The 20,870-nt window shown below is 43.3% G+C and overlaps 1 protein-coding gene across 10 annotated transcripts in view; it reads left to right on the forward strand.

Annotated features, from left to right (window-relative positions):
• WRN (WRN RecQ like helicase) overlaps nucleotides 1–20,870 on the forward strand; it is a 261,779-nt gene that overhangs the window by 111,047 nt on the left and 129,862 nt on the right. For all 10 annotated transcript variants that reach the window (XM_072114010.1, XM_072114009.1, XM_072114011.1 and 7 more), the window contains 4 exons: nucleotides 5,738–5,810; nucleotides 5,925–6,039; nucleotides 8,898–9,198; nucleotides 12,088–12,156. In XM_072114010.1, coding sequence (XP_071970111.1) covers nucleotides 5,738–5,810; nucleotides 5,925–6,039; nucleotides 8,898–9,198; nucleotides 12,088–12,156 — 558 coding nt within the window. The remainder of the gene's footprint in view (nucleotides 1–5,737; nucleotides 5,811–5,924; nucleotides 6,040–8,897; nucleotides 9,199–12,087; nucleotides 12,157–20,870) is intronic.

A 20,870-nucleotide genomic window follows, 5' to 3' on the forward strand; every position in this document is an offset into this window, starting at 1 on the left:
TCACTGTTGCAGTTCAAAAAACCTTTCACAGTATGGATTTCAGAATCATCACTGTTGGAGAAGGTTTTTGATGGTAAATCAACATTGCACGATTTACACTGATAAGTACCAAATTTAAAGAAACCGTTCTGTTGTAACCAACAGCGACCCTCATTCCTGCTAGTTTTAAACATGCTAGATGACACACAAATGCCAATAGTCTTCGTTCTCCGTGCCACCACCTTACATCCCTTCTGTAAAATTTTGGACAATACTTCATCCTCAAAAAGAATGATTATATGTGTCTGGATGAGTTTCTTGATCTGATAGAATTGATCAGAAAATTCTAACATTAAATAAGGGGCATCATTCTCAAAATGTTTTTTGGTGTGACTTGATTTATTTCTATTCAACATAGGCTGGCGTTCCTTTTTGGCAACTACCTCCTCTGCTTTTCTTAACATCCAATGTGGGTAATTTCTCAATTTTAATCTTTGTTGTATTTGTTCTTTTTCTTGTTAGTAATCTATAGGGAGGGTACAATTTCTTTTTGCTCGAGTGAATTTTCCTTTTGGATAGCCTTTACTACATGTTTTGGATGTGAGCTCCTTGCATGGAGGATTGGGTTATCTGCAGTGTCCTTATGAAGTGTGAATGTAAAAATTGTTTTTATATTTTTAATCTTTAATTTTAGGTCTAAAAACACTATGCTTTGTGAATTAGTACAAATCGTAAATCGCATGTTCAGGGGGTCGTCATTGATGTTATCTTTTAAACATCAGTACGGCATATACATCGCCCCTCCACTCTCAGTATATCGTCGATGTATCTGCAACACCAATGTATCAGGGGAAGAAAAGGGGTTCGTCTCTGTCATGGCATATTGGGAGGAGCATTTTATCTATACAATCTTAGCCAGGGAGGGCGAGAACTTTGCCCCCATTGACACTCCTCTGATTTGAAGTTAATATGAGTGGTTAAAGAACACCTGTCATCGGGTCTCTGTCACTATTTCTGTCACTTCTACCTGTTGGAGCAGCTCACAAGGATCCCATCCCAGCCTTTATCTAGTTTTCATTTCATGCATTAATCATTATAAAATCATCTATTCTGTATTATGTAAATGAGGCTCATCACCCCTGTTACCCCTCCCCTCTCCGCCCCCTGCTCATGTCTGTGTTTAATTTATAGTAAAGCATTGGCAGTGTCTGTGCTTTACCTGCTGACATGCTCTGTCCTCCTAATACACATGTGTGAGACACAGACATCAGCTACACAAGTACCTGACATGTTCTGCTATAACATGGCTGCATCCTGGAGCGGTTGTATCTCTCCTATACACACACAGGCTGCAGGGGGCGTGGCCTCAAGCATCAGAAAGGAGGAGCCATTATACCTCACACCATTATGCAGGCTGTCAGTCAAGCACTGGGGGTGTGGCGGTGCCTCCCACTCATGAATGAGCTGGACAGCTTGAATATGCTAATGACTCATTGGACATCTCACAGCTCATTTGCAAACAACTTTAGGACCTCATTGCTTAAGGTTACAGGCATGTAGAGGGACAATGGAGGGATAGAGGCAATGCTTTCTAATTGCAGTTAATGAAAATATATTTAGGCGGTTAATTTGCCTGACGGTTTCTGTTTGAACTTGAAAAAGTTGTGTGTCGTGAGGTACCAAGTGACCTCCTCCATGAAAAGTTTAGTCTCCACTATAATTGCTGTATTTGTCTAGATGACAAGAAAGGGCATCCATTGCAACATAGTGAGGGATCGAGATGTAGTCAGCTGTCCATGTAACACCCCTGATCCCTGGTAAGACATCAGTAGTGTCTTGTAAGTAACCAGGTATGCGGCTTTACCGGTGGCTGTAAATGAACATCAAGCCATTGGCACAAACATTCATTAAGATAACCGATGCGAGAGACTATCGGTCTCGTGGGGGGCAGAATCCTGTGTTTTGTGAATTTTGGGAAGCACATGTAAATTCGGAACGACCGGATTTTTGTTTTTAATGTACTCACCCTGTTTTTCCGAGATGGTACCCAATGATATACCATCATCTATAAGTTTATAGAGGGATTTCGTAAATGTTTTGGTGGGGTTTGAGGGGAGTGTCCTATAAGTTGTCTTGTCATGTAATAATTCTTCTATTTGCGTTCTGTACATGTCCCTACTCTTCACTACTACTGTGCCCCTTTTTATACGCCATTTTGATAATCCTGCATTCTCCCTCCTATAATTCTGTCAGTGTGGTTCTCTGTTGAAAATTTAGATTAGGTTTACTAGGGGGCATGTTGTCATGCAATTTTAACAACTCCCCCTATATTACCTTTTGAAACCTATCTATGGCTTCCACTCTGGTTTGTACAGGGTAGAAATCAGGATTTGAGACAACAAACTTACAATTATTTTCATTGATTCTGGTTTTATCATCCACATGATAAAATATGGAAAAATTCAAGCCCAGAGACAAAACTTCAATTTGTCCGGCGGTGAGTGGAAAATCGCACAGGTTTGGACATTATTATTATTATTATTATTATTATTATTATTATCATCATTGAATCAATGAATAATATCATTATTATTATTATTCACATTATCTTTGTTAGTCTCTTTAATTAGGTCAGAGTTCACATGGTCTCCATTTATTTCGGAGGTTGACTCCTCAGTTTTCTGTGTGCCATCAATGTTTTCTTTTTTTATGGTTTTTGTCCACCTCGTCTTGTTTGTTTTTTGTTTTTTTAGTATGATGCTGGTTGTTTTTCTTTATTTTGTGAAGTTTCCGAGTCTGAAATCTCAGTTTCCAAGTTTGATGTTTCTGATGAATTGAAGTTAACCTATGGCTTAAAATGCCTGCTAGGATGTTTCTTTAAGGTGTTTTCTAGTGCACTAGCCAGGATATATAATATTGTGTTGGTTTAAACAAAATTCGCATTTATATACGTGTTGTTCTTATTGACCGCTCCGTGATCTATTCCACACCTTCGGCATCCGCTATGTCAGGTGACTGATTTATGCCCGACGGTTGGGTACATATCTCGGCGTCTACCCCAATGAAGTTAACCATGACTAAGGGTGCTGCGTGCACCTGAAATACATGGTTTTTTCCCTCTCCATGGTCAAGTGGGATATGCCATGTATATTTTAAATATGCCTTACATGAAGTCTGGACGGACACTTACTATTTTTTTATCTGATCGCTGGTGCGGCGACCTTTTCGTTCAAGTACCTATACTACGTATGTGAGGATCTCCGGCACATGTGAGCGGTTTGGATTGGTGACCAACACAATATTTTTTCTTTTTTTTCTTTAATACATATTAAAACTGTTAAATCTGGCCCATAAGGCTATAGCGGGCAGGTGGATCCAGAGTTTGTTCAAAAGGTCAATAACATCATTAGACTTGAGTGGGTTGTATATTTCTAAAGAAAATTGTGGGGTAGATGGAAAGATACGCCAGGCCTTCCAAGTAGGGTACTTCTAGATTTGTGTGAAAGTCTTAGCCAAAAAGACCCTTGTGCTTTAGGGAATAAAACAATATATATTATATATATCTGCTCGCAAGCACTGTCACTCCTCTGTCAAAATTCAGAACCAAACTGTACATATGCATGTACACTCACCGGCCACTTTATTACACCACTCACCATGCTAGTTACGGGTTGGACCCATTTTTGCCTTCAGAACTGCATCAATTCTTCGTGGCATAGATTTAACAAGGTGCTGGAAGCATTCCTCAGAGATTTTGGTCCATATTGACATGATGGCATCACACAGTTGCCGCAGATTTGTCGGCTGCACTTCCATGATGCGAATCTCCCGTTCCACTACATCCCAAAGATGCTCTATTGGATTGAGATCTGGTGACTGTGGAGGCCATTTGAGTACAGTGAACTCATTGCCATGTTCAAGAAACCAGTCTGAAATGATTCCAGCTTTATGACATGGCGCATTATCCTGCTGAAAGTAGCCATCAGATGTTGGGTACATTGTGGTCATAAAGGGATGGACATGGTCAGCAACAATATTCAGGTAGGCTGTGGCGTTGCAACGATGCTCAATTCGTACCAAGGGGCCCAAAGAGTGCCAAGAAAATATTCCCCACACCATGACACCACCGCCACCAGACTGAACCGTTGATACAAGGTAGGATGGATGCTTTCATGTTGTTGACGCCAAATTCTGACCCTACCATCCGAATGTCGCTGCAGAAATCTAGACTCATCAGACCAGGCTTTTCCAATCTTCTACTGACTAATTTCGATGAGCTTGTGCAAATTGTAGCCTCAGTTTCCTGTTCTTAGCTGAAGGAGTGGCACCCTGTGTGGTCTTCTGCTGCTGTAGCCCATCTGCCTCAAAGCTCGACGTACTGTGCGTTCAGAGATGCTCTTCTGCCTACCTTGGTTGTAACGGGTGGCGATTTGAGTCACTGTTGCCTTTCTATCAGCACGAACCAGTCTGCCCATTCTCCTCTGACCTCTGGCATCAACAAGGCATTTACGCCCACAGAACTGCCGCTTACTGGATGTTTTTTCTTTTTCGGACCATTCTCTGTAAACCCTAGAGATGGCTGTGCGTGAAAATCCCAGTAGATCAGCAGTTTCTGAAATACTCAGACCAGCCCTTCTGGCACCAACAACCATGCCACGTTCAAAGGCACTCAAATCACCTTTCTTCCCCATACTGATGCTCGGTTTGAACTGCAGGAGATTGTCTTGACCATGTCTACATGCCTAAATGCACTGAGTTGCCGCCATGTGATTGGCTGATTAGAAATTAAGTGTTAACGAGCAGTTGGACAGGTGTACCTAATAAAGTGGCTGGTGAGTGTATATCCTGCTGTGATGTCGTTATACCTGCATGGTTGGAGGGGAGGGAAGTTATGTATATTCTGTGTAATTTGGAATGTGCTTTTTGTCTTGTCTATTGTGTCATAAAAGATGGAAAAAGCTTTAATAAAATGTTTGATTTAAAAAAAAAAAAAAAAAAAAAAAAAAAAACCTGGTCCAGTGGGTAGGGGCAGGCTAATAGGTGTCTAAAAGGCAGCAATCTAAATGCAGTCTCTGTGGTTTTAACAGAGCGCTGCTGGTTTCTCCTGGGAGACAGTGACATTCTGATCGAATAAAAGACTGAAGCAGAGCCTTGCAATTGTGGCCATAGGTGGCCGTAAAGTACTGTATAACAAATGAGTTGGGGAATTGTAGAATCTGAGAACTTACTTTGGTAATGACCCATCCTGCAGGCCATTACACACATTATAGCACACTTGAACACTACATATGTGTAAGATTTTCCACAATTGTTGACTTTATTTTACATGTCTGTTGCACATCCAGTTGACACAAATTAACACTATCCACTTACAAGGCACACACATTACTAGCCACTAGAAACCTCTATCTATTCTCAAGGATTGTAAGCTCCACCCTTTCGTGTCAGTAAGCCATTCTCCATTGTAGTTTTAAGCATTGCATAAGTTAAAGGGGTTATCCAGTTATGACACATTTTCCCCCTTAAACAGATATCTAGCAAAGGGTTTGCTGGAGAGCTTCTAGCTTTTGAGGTGACTTGAAATATTCTTTACTATGTTTAGGAAGCTTACATTATTTAATTAAAATACACACAACTTCAACATGTATCATTTTATTATGTTGAAACTAGAAGCAGTGCAAATTGTGAGTTGATTGATTTTATTATGTTGTGGCATTTTTAGACAATTGGTGTGTTGAAAACTCTTTATACTTTGTAGGCTGGGCTTCTGATTTATCAAAAGTTGGAGAGTATGAATGAACAAGAAAAACTTGCTTTAACTGTCCCTACAGGTAAACTTTTGACTGTTGTTCTAATCTTTTTAAGATACATCTGCATAGGAATTATATATTTTGGTTCAGTAGATGTGAACATATTTTATAAGTTTCTTACAAGGTGTTTTATAGGTTTTCATTCTGCATCGTTTGAAGTGAAAAGCAAATTGAAGAATCTATCACAGGAGCTCCTCCTTCTGATGGATCAAGTCCCTGATCATTTTGCGGACATCAGAGATGCACAGAGGTAATCCTATAAAATTACTATAATTACTATAAATTTTATGTTTATCATATACCAATCCAAAGCCAATTCTCCAATTAAAAAAAATTATTCTCTTCGGGAGGGTCTGCGACGCGTGAGAGAATGTTGTTTGGTGACAGTCACGTTTTCTGGTCTGAGGGTGCATCTGCTAATATTTCAACACCTATACCCAGTACATTAAGGCCACCCACACACACACTTATTTCATGCTGGTTTTCTGTGCTGATATATATCAAAATAATACAATAGCAGTGTTTATGGGATTTAACCGATTCCCATACACACTGCAGAAAAAAAATCTGCGGCAGAAACAACATTCCACTCCCGTTTTATGATCTGCAACACGTAATTTTATTTGCTGTGGATCCCAGTACAGAACTCATGCCATAATTGTACCTACCCAAAGGAGATTGATGAAAACCATAGAATCAGTGCCCATATGAATATGGCATAAATGTGTTTCATCACATTCAGTTTTTTTTTCCTGCTTCTCCATTAACAAAAGATTGAATGGTGCCAACAGGAATTACATTATCTCCTAAAGATAATATTCCCTTATCTAACTAAAAAATTTGGTTGAATAATCCATTGACACTATACAATTAATAATGTTGCAGACCCCTGGCCAGACAATTAATAATTATCTGGGGCCCATAGCAGGCAATTTATTGTAGTACAGATTCCATATCATTAATAAATATTAGTGCAGGCCTTCGACCATCATAACCTCATCATACCCAAGGGTCATTGGTTCCTAAATGTCGAGGTTGATTTTTGCAGTTTGATTAAGCTTTTCTTTAAATTATATCTTTAGAACAGCTTTAATTATCATTACATTTTGTGTTTGGTTTTTTTGACATGTGAGACTTCAATTTTATATGATAGTTTTAATATGTTTTTGTTTATAGAAATAACAGACAAATAACTAAAAATGTAACAAAATGTTTGTCAGTTTTCCCATTGGTTTTTCATCTAAGCTATAAGATTGGATAAACCATTACCAAAATGTGTTAAAAAGATGTTTAGCGTCAATTTGTCACCCTTTCTCGGGTTCAGAGACAAATGAAGAGTGTGTACATACTTCAGCGAAGTGTTAGCTCAATCTCGACTCTTCCTTCACATGACAGGCTGGAGGGGGCACTCTTCATACTGTTATTCCTTCTAAACCATGGCATCCAGAAATGTATTACCGTATTTTTCGGACTATAAGACGCTTCTTACTATAGGACGCACCCCAGATTTAGGCTTCCAAAAAAAGGAAAAATATATTTTACACCAATTAAAATATCCCTGTTGGTCGCACTAAAGCACAGCACACACAGACATACATTTACACACTCAGCTCTGCATAATTTTTCCACATACACACTCAGCTCTGCATCATCCATCTACGCCCTCACTCAGCTAACCTATACACACACTCACTAAGCACACCTATACACACACTCACTCAGCTCACCTATACACACACTCACTCAGCTCACCTATACACACACTCACTCAGCTCACCTATACACACACTCACTCAGCTCACCTATACACACACTCACTCAGCTCACCTATACACACACTCACTCAGCTCACCTATACACACACTCACTCAGCTCACCTATGCACACACTCACTCAGCTCACCTATACACACACTCACTCAGCTCACCTATACACACACTCACTCAGCACACCTATACACACACTCACTCAGCTCACCTATACACACACTCACTCAGCTCACCTATACACACACTCACTTCTTCTCACCCTGTCCCAGTGCAGCATGACAGTATGAGACCTGCGGTGATGTAAGAAGCATGTGATCAGTCACATGATTCTGACATCACCGCAGGTCCTGTACCAGTAGGACTTCGGGGAGAGGTGAGAGCAGTGCGGAGGCTCTTCTCTGGGAGATCGGGTGCAGTTCTGTATCTGGGCAGCCCCCGATCTCCCTTACAGAGGTCAGGAGGGTCTGGCAGTGCTGGATCCTCCTGACCTCCGGACTATAAGACGCAGGCACTTTTTAGCAAGATTTTTTTCTTGCTAAAAAGTGCGTCTTATAGTCCAGAAAATACGGTAATCAGGAGAATCTTCCTTTTTATATAACAGCAGGTATGTTTCTGGGTACCACTAAGAAGATATAACCGTTTGGAGTGGTTGACTGTCCTGACATCTATAAATCTGCTTTCACCACGATTTATAGGCAATTAGCCGCATGGCATTTGTGTAGAGGTTAATGAGTCATGATTCTGGTATATACTTCCAGCATCCTCCCTGGAAGGATAATTCAGCACATTTTTTGTGCTAAAAAAAAACTCTGCTTATACTCCAATATATACAGTATGTATGATGTCGTATCACCACACAATTCAGGAATACCAATAATAATATATATACAAACCTCCTTCTTGATACCACTATAAAAATGTACCATGTATATCTCAACTGTATTAATGGTATGTTAAATCCTAACCGGGATGACGCCCCTGCACGTGTTTCGACCCCCAAACGAAGGCATGGGAGCTGAAACGCGTGTAGGGACGTCATCCTGTGCCATTAATGTATCAGTTTTTAAAATGTATTGTTTTAGCATATGATACAATAACATTTTAGATTTTTTAATATGTTGTACTGGTTTGTCTGTTTTGGTTATAAATGATATTTGAGATGTTATTCTGTAAATAGCAGATATTTCTAATGACAGTCACAAGAGGACATGCTTCTATAACAATGTTTTTGATTTTTGCCATTGTCCTACCAGCATATTACTGGATAGAGTTGCTTTAAAAAACAGGCACTATTTCATATGATTAGAAAAACAATTGACTATTTTTCTTTATTTTACAGCATTGTAGATATTCTTAATAAGTTTTCTTATGGTCTGGAAGATTTGAGAAACCATATTCTAGGGGCATCTAAAGAGCAGAAAAATGGTTCACAAGAAGAATTTGCAGTTCGAAGAGATTTCAACTCCACAAGTTTAGAAGACTTCCTTGCACAAGATAAAAGCTTGAAAGCCACTGAGGGTGCTCATGATCAGTCCAAAGATACCTCAACAGTACCATTGGAAGGGAAGCAGGGGGTGACTATAGATGAACTTCAAATGCTTGAGCAGGAAGAGATTGAAGACGCAATACAGTTTGAGGAGGTAAGTAATTGATATTTTTTGGATTAGCTTTGCCTTAATTTTTAGCAATTACGATGGATACAGTTGGAACATTCACATTTCACCATGTTTTTGTGTTGGCTCCAGAGGGTCACCATCTCAGGCAAACCGTTCTCTGGATGATGCAATCACATGGACTATAATATATACATAACCTCCACTTGAAACTTAATGGATTCTGTTATGTTTTTGGTACCTGTAGTCCTGCTTATTGTATCTTTGTGTACTGTACATGATTCTCCTTGAGTTGGTATCCTTTGGGTCTTGATAAAGTAGATAAGTATGTCTCTTCACTCCAGTGTAGCCCTGGTCAGTGACTATTATGGAAATGGTAACAAGAAGTAAAAATAAAACACAGCGTGCAGTGCATCTCCTTTGTCGGAGAAGGAGCTCATTAGTGCTGTTGCACCTTTTTATGTAGCTCTGCTTGGATTAATCTGCTTTTGTTTGTTCCAATCCTTCATCTATTTCTGACATATCCTAAGGATATGTTTTGAATAGATAATCTGGGAATATCACTTTAATCAGGGCCGGCTCCAGGTTTTAGTGGGCCCCTGGGCGACAGAGCCTTAGTGGGCCCCTCCGTGGGCCGCCCTCCAGTGGCCACACTGTCCCCCTCTCCACCTGCGGACACACTAAACCCCCTCTCCCCCTGCGGACACACTGAACCCCCCCTCCCCCTGCGGACACACTGAACCCCCCCTCCCCCTGCGGACACACTGAACCCCCCCTCCCCCTGCGGACACACTGAACCCCCCCTCCCCCTGCGGACACACTGAACCCCCCCTCCCCCTGCGGACACACTGAACCCCCCCTCCCCCTGCGGACACACTGAACCCCCCCTCCCCCTGCGGACACACTGAACCCCCCCTCCCCCTGCGGACACACTGAACCCCCGCTCCCCCTGTGGACACACTGAACCCCCCCTCCCCCTGTGGACACACTGAACCCCCCCTCCCCCTGTGGACACACTGAACACCCCTCCCCCTGCGGACACACTGAACCCCCCCTCCCCCTGCGGACACACTGACCCCCACCTCCGGACACACTGAACCCCCCCTGCTGACACAATGACCCCCCCTGTTGACACAATGATCCCCTCTCCCTGATGACACACTGACCCCCTCCCTCCCCCCTCTCCCTGCAGACACACTGACCCCCCCCCCCCCCCCCCTCCGGGAAAGAAAAAAGAATTCACCTTTCCTGGTTCCCCCGGAGCAGCGCCTGCAGCTGTCTTCGGCCTGGGCCTCCCGTACGCGCCGGCTCTGAAGCCGGCACACGTGATCCGATGACGTCATCATGTGCGCCGGCTTCAGAGCCGTCGCATACCCTGTGGAGCGCTGCATCGTGGGAACCAGGACAGGTGAGTTTTAGATTCTGCCTCTATGCTGCGCTCCCGACCAGCGCAGCACAGAGGCAGAAGGCTGATCGATCCGGATGGTGATCAATTGTACCAGTGTCTTATAGCGACACTGGTACAATTGATCCGGGGGCCCGAGTGGGCCCCTCCAGTACCCCGGGGCCCCGGCACTTGCCCGGGTTGGCCGGGTGCTGGCGCCGGGCCTGACTTTAATATACTGAGTTTATTGTTTATTCCTCCTGTTTCCCTTTATTGTGAAGGTATATAAATAGTATATTTATGCATTGTTACTTGTAAACTGTATTTATGCAAACTGTGTTGAGAAGTTGGTGTCCATTGACATAATGCACTGTTTAGGCAAATGGTTGTTCATCTGATAGTGATAAGGATATACAAAACACAATTAACAAATACTAGCATAGAAAATAAAAATTGTAATTATGCTAAAAATATTTAAACTAAAAGATTTAAAACACTTAAAATGGTATTCTCATCTGGGCATTCAAATGTACTTTCTTGAATCTGAGATACCTTATATACTCGAGTAAAAGCCTAGTTTTTCAGCACAAAAAAATGTGCTGAAAACCCAAACTCGGCTTATACTCGAGTAAATAATATATAGGTTTTACCAGGTTTTTGTGGTAAAATTAGGGGCCTCGGCTTATACTTGGGTCGGCTTATACTAGAGTATATACGGTATATATATATGAATATATATAGATATTTCTTCAATTACATGTTATTTAAACAATGTACCTGTGTGATAATGTCCTATAAATACAGCCATGTTGTCCCTTAGAAAAGATATTCGTCCTTTGATACAACCACCACTGCACGCTTCCAGAAGTGGCCAGGCATGTGTTATTGAGGCATCCAACCGCTTGGATTCAGCGTTCATTACCACAAGACTGCTGTGGCGTTCAGTAACTCCCGGACATTTCATATGCAAAAACTATTTGTCTGTGTGCAATCACTCCAGCACTGGTGGTAGAAACAGAGGACAGCAGTCCTTAGATACAAAGGGACCATATGACTATATTTATTGGAAATTGTCTTCACACAGGTACTTTTTTTTTTTTTTAAAGAACATCCAATTGTAGAAATGGACATAAATGGTAGTTTAATTAAATTAAATAATAAAGTAAAAGTCTCGCTGAGAATACCTCTTTAAATATCTAAGAGTAGTCTATGAACGCATAAATACATGTGCATATGCAATACATTCTATGTACATGTGTACTCTGGCAGATGATGAAGGAGAAGAGTAGCTAACAATAGAGAGGGCAAGTAAATGTATCATTTGGTCCTGTATTCTACCCCTTTGATATATTCAGAGCAATTTAACACTAATTGATTGATTGTATGTTAATGCTGCTGAGGCAAGAATTGAGTCCTGAGATAGTGTGTGGGGTGTTTTTTTTTTTGTTTTTGTTTTTTTTTCCTCTGTGTCATTTCTAGTTCAAGATCTGTTAACCAACATATCTTGCATTATTATTTTCAATAAATGACAGGATGATGAAGAACTGGAATCCTCTTATGTATTTGGTAGTGATGAAGAATTTGAGACCGAAATGCTTAAGGTAAGACTTTACGTTCTCTTAGTGAAACACTCTGTTTTTATATGTTCTCATTTCAGTCAACTTTTAGAGTCTGAATATGTGATGCCAAAAGATTGGGCTAAATCATCAAATGGCATTTGCTGCAATGAACGAAAATAATATTCTTCAGCCTTCCATAGTTAATTCTGGGCTTAAAAAAAGCACAGTTAATGCAGAAAATTACAGGTTTTAGATGGGCTTCCATAGCAGTATGTGGCTCCACATTTTCTTTTTCAAAACATTAGAAAAATAGAAGTGGCAATACCTTATGCTGTCTTCCTCCTAGGAGATTTCGAGCATGACAGGTACTTATTCAGACATCACAGTACTGCATCTTTAGCATTGCAACAATCCCACAGCACAACCAGTATTCATGAAAATAAAACATGGGCAGAACTCAAATCTGATCCAAAAAAAATCTTTATTTTCGTGGCAACATCAGACAGACACACGGGTGTCCTAGAAATCGATATATGCGCAAAACAGTATGGCACCCTGGGATCCTGTGTGTCTGTCTGCTGTTGCAAGAAAAAGATTTTTTTTTTTTGGATCAGGAGATGCGAGTTCTGCCGGTGTTTTTTCTATTTTCACATCCACATTTTCCCTTTACCTGAGCTGCGACAGGAGACTTGCTGAGCAGAATCTAATTGAATAGTCTCCTATTTGGGTCATAAAGGGGTTTTCCCATGAAGGCAAATTATTAAATTTAAATCTCTTAGTGTTGCTTACACAATAAAGATTTTTAACCCCTTACTTTTCAATTTTACAGGTAACTGTAAAATTCCAGAGTGTGGGCAGGTGCCCTCTCAGCAGACACATTATGACTCCTCTTTATGATAATGTGGTTAGATTATCAGGGTCCTGGAGTTATCTGCACTTTCATTTAGCTTCTGAACACTGCACTGGCAACTGACACATAGAAAGATAGATGAGACAGAAGGATAGATGATACAGATCAGAGATATGAGATGCATATAACCCTTAACATTCTCAGCTCTGCGATCACAGCCATAACCTACACAGCTCTATGTGATGCTCTCCTCCCCCCCCCCCCCATGGATAAAGACCTGCGTGTCGGTAGGAAGTCTCTGTGTGAGCTTGTCCTGGAATGCAAGGGTGGGGACTATGGTGCAGAGAGCAGCTCACGAAACTGTCGAACAGATTAACAATATGTCTCCCTGACCCTAAAGTCAGAAGATTCAGGGTTGGGTTCAGGGGCAACCGAAATTGTGTACACCAGAACTGAAAGAGACAGATTGGAATTGTATCTGTGAAAATCTGTATTTTTGTTAATAACAATGAGAATGTGTTATTTTGTTATGCTGAGTCCATTTAAGAATCTTGTATTCGTGGATATACCCCTTTAACACCTTAAGGACAGAGGCCTTTTTCAGCTTAAGGACAGAGCCACATTTTTCAAATCTGAAATGTATCACTTTATGTGGCGATAACTTTTGAATGCTACAACATATACAAGTTTTTTTTTATATAACATTTTTACCATTACAGGTACAAAGCCCCCCCCCCCCCCCCCCACTTCCACACTTAAGCAACTTAAACAGACCGTAATTACAGCAGTGTACAGCAAATAATACCAATTAGACCATTGTGTATGACAATACACATTTGATGTTTTAACACTTTTATAACTAACAGCTGTAAACTGGCTTACAAAGACAGCGTGAAGGGATTGTGACATACATGAACTGAAGAAAGTAGAACAGTGCCCAGCCATGGTCCCCATATTCTTTTGAACTTAAAGGAAACCTACCACTTGTAGTGGCAGGTTTCCGATGGAAATACCAGGCACCAGAGCTTATTTTAGTTAGTGTTTTAAACCGCGGTATCGCGGTTTAAAACACTTTTTAAACGTTATAGCCGGCGCAGGCAGGTACGCGCTCGGCGCTTACCGTGCACGCGGCTCTCATTCACTTCCTATGTAGCCGCGTGCACGGTAAGCGCCGAGCGCGTACCTGCCTGCGCCGGCTATAATGTTTAAAAAGTGTTTTAAACCGCGATACCGCGGTTTAAAACACTAACTAAAATAAGCTCCGGCACGAGCTCACCCTGAGCTGGTGCCCGGTATTGCCATCGGAAACCTGCCACTACAAGTGGTAGGTTTCCTTTAAGCACTGTCTTTTTTCTTACAATAAATAGATTTTTCTAAAGTAATGATGTTGTTCAATTTATTAATATGCACTTCTACTTGAAGGGGCGTTTTCGGTCTTAACCAATTCATGGCCAACACTTTTCTGACCTGATAGAGCATTCTACTAATCCCCAGGGTCATGCCCTCATCCACATTCTTCGACTCCACTAGACCTTATATACACACTGTGGGAACAACCGGTAGGACTATACCAAACACTATCGATATCAGATTCAGCACCCCTTTCCAGAAACGTCCCAACTTGCGGCATTCTCACAACACTTGTATTAAAGGGGTTCTCTGGAGGTGGAAAAACATGGCTGCAGTCATCCAAAAACAGCGCCTCACCTGACCATGGGTAGTGTGTGGTATTGCAACTAAGCTCCATTCATTTCTATACAGCTGAGCTGCAGTACTGGCAGTAACCATGGTCAGGTGTGGTGCTGTTTTTGGAAGACTGCAGCCATGTTTTTCCACCTCCTGAGAACCCCTTTAAATTGGCTTCGACCAACACTTAAAGTACTTATCACCCCGTAGCCCTCTTTTATGCAGTCAAAGTAGAGTCTGATAGTCTATAAATTGGATAAAACGGTGATGCTTCACAGTGTGTCACAGTGTGACAATATAAGAGGCGTGGATAAAGATATAGGAGACTGACACTCCACTGAGTGTCAGAGGGGGGCCCAGCTCTTCTTCCCATTTAGAACGGGTTAAGAGTGCATATTTAGTTTGATGGAAGCAGAAAAATATATTTTATAGATAAATACCGTATATACTTGACTATCAGCAGACCCGAAAGTAAGCTGAGAAAAAAAAAAAACTGGGAAAACCTATTGACTCGAGTATAAGCTAAGGTTGGGAAATGCATTGGTCACAACCTGCGCCCAGTATATAGCTAGCCTGCCCCCAATATAAAGCTAGCCAGCCCCCTGCCCCCAGTATAAAGCTAGCCAGCCCCCTGCCCCCAGTATAAAGCTAGCCAGCCCCTTGCCCCCAGTATATAGCTAGCCAGCCCCTTGCCCCCAGTATATAGCTAGCCAGCCCCTTGCCCCCAGTATATAGCTAGCCAGCCCCTTGCCCCCAGTATATAGCTAGCCAGCCCCTTGCCCCCAGTATATAGCTAGCCAGCCCCCTGCCCCCAGTATATAGCTAGCCAGCCCCCTGCCCCCAGTATATAGCTAGCCAGCCCCCTGCCCCCAGTATATAGCTAGCCAGCCCCCTGCCCCCAGTATATAGCTAGCCAGCCCCCTGCCCCCAGTATATAGCTAGCCAGCCCCCTGCCCCCAGTATATAGCTAGCCAGCCCCCTGCCCCCAGTATATAGCTAGCCAGCCCCCTGCCCCCAGTATATAGCTAGCCAGCCCCCTGCCCCCAGTATATAGCTAGCCAGCCCCCTGCCCCCAGTATATAGCTAGCCAGCCCCCTGCCCCCAGTATATAGCTAGCCAGCCCCCTGCCCCCAGTATATAGCTAGCCAGCCCCCTGCCCCCAGTATATAGCTAGCCAGCCCCCTGCCCCCAGTATATAGCTAGCCAGCCCCCTGCCCCCAGTATATAGCTAGCCAGCCCCCTGCCCCCAGTATATAGCTAGCCAGCCCCCTGCCCCCAGTATATAGCTAGCCAGCCCCCTGCCCCCAGTATATAGCTAGCCAGCCCCCTGCCCCCAGTATATAGCTAGCCAGCCCCCTGCCCCCAGTATATAGCTAGCCAGCCCCCTGCCCCCAGTATATAGCTAGCCAGCCCCCTGCCCCCAGTATATAGCTAGCCAGCCCCCTGCCCCCAGTATATAGCTAGCCAGCCCCCTTGCCCCCAGTATATAGCTAGCCAGCCCCCTTGCCCCCAGTATATAGCTAGCCAGCCCCTTGCCCCCAGTATATAGCTAGCCAGCCCCCTGCACCCAGTATGTAGCTAGCCAGCCCCCTGCCCCCCAGTATATAGCTAGCTAGACAGCCCCCTGCCCCCCACTATATAGCTAGCTAGACAGCCCCCTGCCCCCCACTATATAGCTAGCTAGACAGCCCCCTGCCCCCCACTATATAGCTAGCTAGACAGCCCTCTGCCCGCCCCTATATAGCTAGCTAGGCAGCCCCCTGCCCCCCACTATATAGCTAGCTAGACAGCCCTCTGCCCGCCCCTATATAGCTAGCAAGGCAGCCCCCTGACCCCCACTATATAGCTAGCTAGCCAGCCCCCTAACCCCCACTACATAGCTAGCTAGCCAGCCCCCTGACCCCCACTATATAGCGAGCTAGCTAGCCCCCATCCCACCCTACTATATAGCTAGCCAGCCCCCTAACCCCCCACTATTTAGCTAGCTAGCCAGCCCCCTGCCCCCCACTATATAGCTAGCTAGCCAGCCCCCTGTCCCCCACTATCCCACTATATAGCTAGCCACCCCCCCCCACTATAAAGCTAGCCAGCCCCCTAAACCCCCACTATATTGCTAGCTAGCCTACCCCCTGCCCCCTACTATATAGCTAGCTAGCCTACCCCCTGCACCCCACTATATAGCTAGCCAGCCCCCTGACCCCCACTACTATATAGCTAGCCAGCCCCCTGCCCCCCCACTATATAGCTAGCTAGCCAGCCCCCTGCCCCCCCACTATATAGCTAGCTAGCCAGCCCCCTGCCCCCCACTATATAGCTAGCTAGCCTACCCCCTGCCCCCCACTATATAGCTAGCTAGCCCCCATCCCACCCTACTATATAGCTAGCCAGCCCCCTAACCCCCCACTATTTAGCTAGCTAGCCAGCCCCCTAACCCCCCACTATATAGCTAGCTAGCCAGCCCCCTGCCCCCCACTATATAGCTAGCTAGCCAGCCCCCTAACCCCCCACTATATAGCTAGCTAGCCAGCCCCCTGCCCCCCACTATATAGCTAGCTAGCCTACCCCCTGCCCCCCACTATATAGCTAGCTAGCCCCCATCCCACCCTACTATATAGCTAGCCAGCCCCCTAACCCCCCACTATTTAGCTAGCTAGCCAGCCCCCTAACCCCCCACTATTTAGCTAGCTAGCCAGCCCCCTAACCCCCCACTATTTAGCTAGCTAGCCAGCCCCCTAACCCCCCACTATTTAGCTAGCTAGCCAGCCCCCTAGCCCCCCACTATTTAGCTAGCTAGCCAACCCCCTGCCCCTACTATATAGCTAGCTAGCCAACCCCCTGCCCCTACTGTATAGCTAGCTAGCCTACCCCCTGCCCCCCACTATATAGCTATCTAGCCAGCCTCCTGCCCCCCATATAGCTAGCTAGCCAGCCCCCCCTATATAGCTAGCCAGCCCCCTGCCACCTATATAGCTAGCTAGCCAGCCCCCCCTATATAGCTAGCTAGCCCGCCGCCAGCCCACCACTATATAGCTAGCCAGCCTCCCCTGTATAGCTAGCTAGCCAGCCGCCAGCCCACCACTATATAGCTAGCCAGCCCCCTGCCCCCAATTTATAGTTTGCTAGCCAGTCCACTGCCCTCTCCCCACTATATAGCTAGCTAGTCATCCCCCTGCCCCCCACTATATAGGGGGTTGCTAATCTCCATGGAAGCCCCAGGATCTGTTTAAGGGCTCCCAGACTGTCTTCATCTACTGAGTAAAGGATTTAGTCTGATGGGGTCTGTCACTGCAGATGCATAGGCTGACTACTGTAATACACTGCCGTAAGTCAGTATTGCAGTGTATTAGTTGGAACAAGCAATCAAATAATCGCTTGTTCAAGTTCAACATTGAGACAGTAAAACATTTTTTAAAAAGCGACAAATTTTTACAAATAAAAGAATAATATAAAAAATGAGTCCCATAGTATTATAAAACTCTCACATATAATAAAAAAGTTAAAATCCCCAAACAAACCACATATATATGGTATTGCCGCATCCGTAACAACCCATACATTAAAATAGAATCATTACTGAACGTGTACAGTGAATACCAAAAAAAAAACAAAAAAAACTCCCTAATGCAGCTCAATCAACAAAAAAATTTCAATGTTACGCCACTTAGATGGCAATGCAAAAGCGAGTGATTTTTCTTTCCAAATGCGTTTTTATTCAGCAAAATTATTCAAACATAAAAAAGCTTTATAAATGGTGTATATCGGCATAATTGTACTGACCCATAGAACATAAATAACATATGTTGGTGATATATTCCTCTACGGCGGCCATCTTGACCAAGAAAACAAAACAGACGACATTATTACAGGTCTTAATTAAGACAGCTGAATTATAAATGTCTTAATTCAGCTATTTTTCTTATTTAAACTGTTTTCCTTTTACATAATCCTTGGCATTTTTACTGTACTTCGGCCTCTGTTTTCTTATTATTTGTTTTGGTTATGAAGAAGTTTCTGGAGACATGCTGTAGATAAGCATGTCTGTGAACAAGGCCTATTCATTTTTTCCCAGAATGTGCTGGTGAATTCATTATGGCCCATAGCATCTAGGCACCTTATCTCCTTTTATACAACACCCCAAATGCTGATTTCTCTGTTCTAAAATACAGCTGTGGTTTTTGAAATAAACAGTGTGATTTGAGTGCATCTGAAGACCGAACTGTGTCTTTGATCTACTCTGTCATCTCGCTGCTGGCAGCTATCTCATCCTCCATCAAAGGGTTAATTAGGACTTGCCTTAAAAAAATCAAGAGGGCTGTTGGGGCCCTGCATAAAAATCCCTTTCAACATATCATCTATGCCATGTATATAAAACAAAGAATAAAAGTAAAAAATCTGAATAGATTATATTTTATTAGTTCATTACCACAGGACGACTGTGGGTCATGCAGTAATTCCTGGCCATTTCATATACAAAAACTTTTTGTTGTTTCTTTGTGGAATCACTTCAGCAGAGGTGGTCGTGTCCAAGGACACAGTTTTGTTTCTAAGGGACCATGTTACTACATTTATGAAAAGTTAGCTTCACACAGGCAATTTTTTTAATAAGATCTTATTGAAGAAATGTATGTGTACAGCAGATTACCGTATTTTTCGGACTCTAAGGCGCACAAAAAATCCTTTAATTTTCTCAGAAATCAAAGGTGGGCCTTATAGTCCAGTGCGCCTTATATGAACCGTACTTACAGAGAACAGCTGCCTTGAACTGTGCACAGGTCTGCCACCTGCTGGTCATTCAGCCTTATAATCAGGTGCGCCTTATAATCCGGTGCGCCTTATACACTCACCGGCCACTTTATTAGGTACACCATGCTAGTAACGGGTTGGATCTCCTTTTGCCTTCAGAACTGCCTCAATTCTTCGTGGCATAGATTCAACAAGGTGCTGGAAGCATTCCTCAGAGATTTTGGTCCATATTTACATGATGGCATCACACAGTTGCCGCAGATTTGTCGGCTGCACATCCATGATGCGAATCTCCCATTCCACCACATCCCAAAGATGCTCTATGGGATTGAGATCTGGTGACTGTGGAGGCCATTTGAGTACAGTGAACTCATTGTCATGTTCAAGAAACCAGTCTGAGATGATTCCAGCTTTATGACATGGCGCATTATCCTGCTGAAAGTAGCCATCAGATGTTGGGTACATTGTGGTCATAAAGGGATGGACATGGTCAGCAACAATACTCAGGTAGGCTGTGGCGTTGCAACGATGCTCAATTGGTACCAAGGGGCCCAAAGAGTGCCAAGAAAATATTCCCCACACCATGACACCACCACCACCAACCTGAACCGTTGATACAAGGCAGGATGGATCCATGCTTTCATGTTGTTGATGCCAAATTCTGACCCTACCATCCGAAGGTCGCAGCAGAAATCGAGAGTCATCAGACCAGGCAACGTTTTTCCAATCTTCTACTGTCCAATTTCGATGAGCTTGTGCAAATTGTAGCTTCAGTTTCCTGTTCTTAGGTGAAGTAGTGGCACCCGGTGTGGTCTTCTGCTGCTGTAGCCCATCTGCCTCAAAGTTCGACGTACTGTGCGTTCAGAGATGCTCTTCTGCCTACCTTGGTTGTAACGGGTGGTGATTTTAGTCACTGTTGCCTTTCTATCAGCGCGAACCAGTCTGCCCATTCTCCTGTGACCTCTGGCATCAACAAGGCATTTCCGCCCACAGAACTGCCGCTCACTGGATGGTTTTTCTTTTTCGGACCATTCTCTGTAAACCCTAGAGATGGTTGTGCGTGAAAATCCCAGTAGATCAGCAGTTTCTGAAATACTCAGACCTAATAAAATGGCTGATGAGTGTATATGCACCTTGACGTTTTAGCAGGCATTTATTGATGGTGCGCCTTATAGTCCAAAAAAATACTGTAATAAAATTGAACTTGAATGCCCAGATGAGAATACCGCTTTAAAAACCGTTTCGTAAGATGCAAATAACAATTGAATTGAATTATGTGATGAAAGGCATTGCATGGTTTCAGCAGTAGCACATTTGAGTAAAAATAAGTTGCTGTAACAACCCACAACTTTTATAAGAAGTACACAGTCAAACTTTTATGCTTTATACACAATTTTTGTCCAAATCTTTTATGTATTCTCTTCCTGTAGTTATACAGTATGTAAATCCACTCTATCATCCTGCCCTTCTAGCTAAT

Source organism: Engystomops pustulosus, chromosome 1 (assembly GCF_040894005.1).
Source record: "Engystomops pustulosus chromosome 1, aEngPut4.maternal, whole genome shotgun sequence".
Lineage (NCBI taxonomy): Eukaryota > Metazoa > Chordata > Amphibia > Anura > Leptodactylidae > Engystomops > Engystomops pustulosus.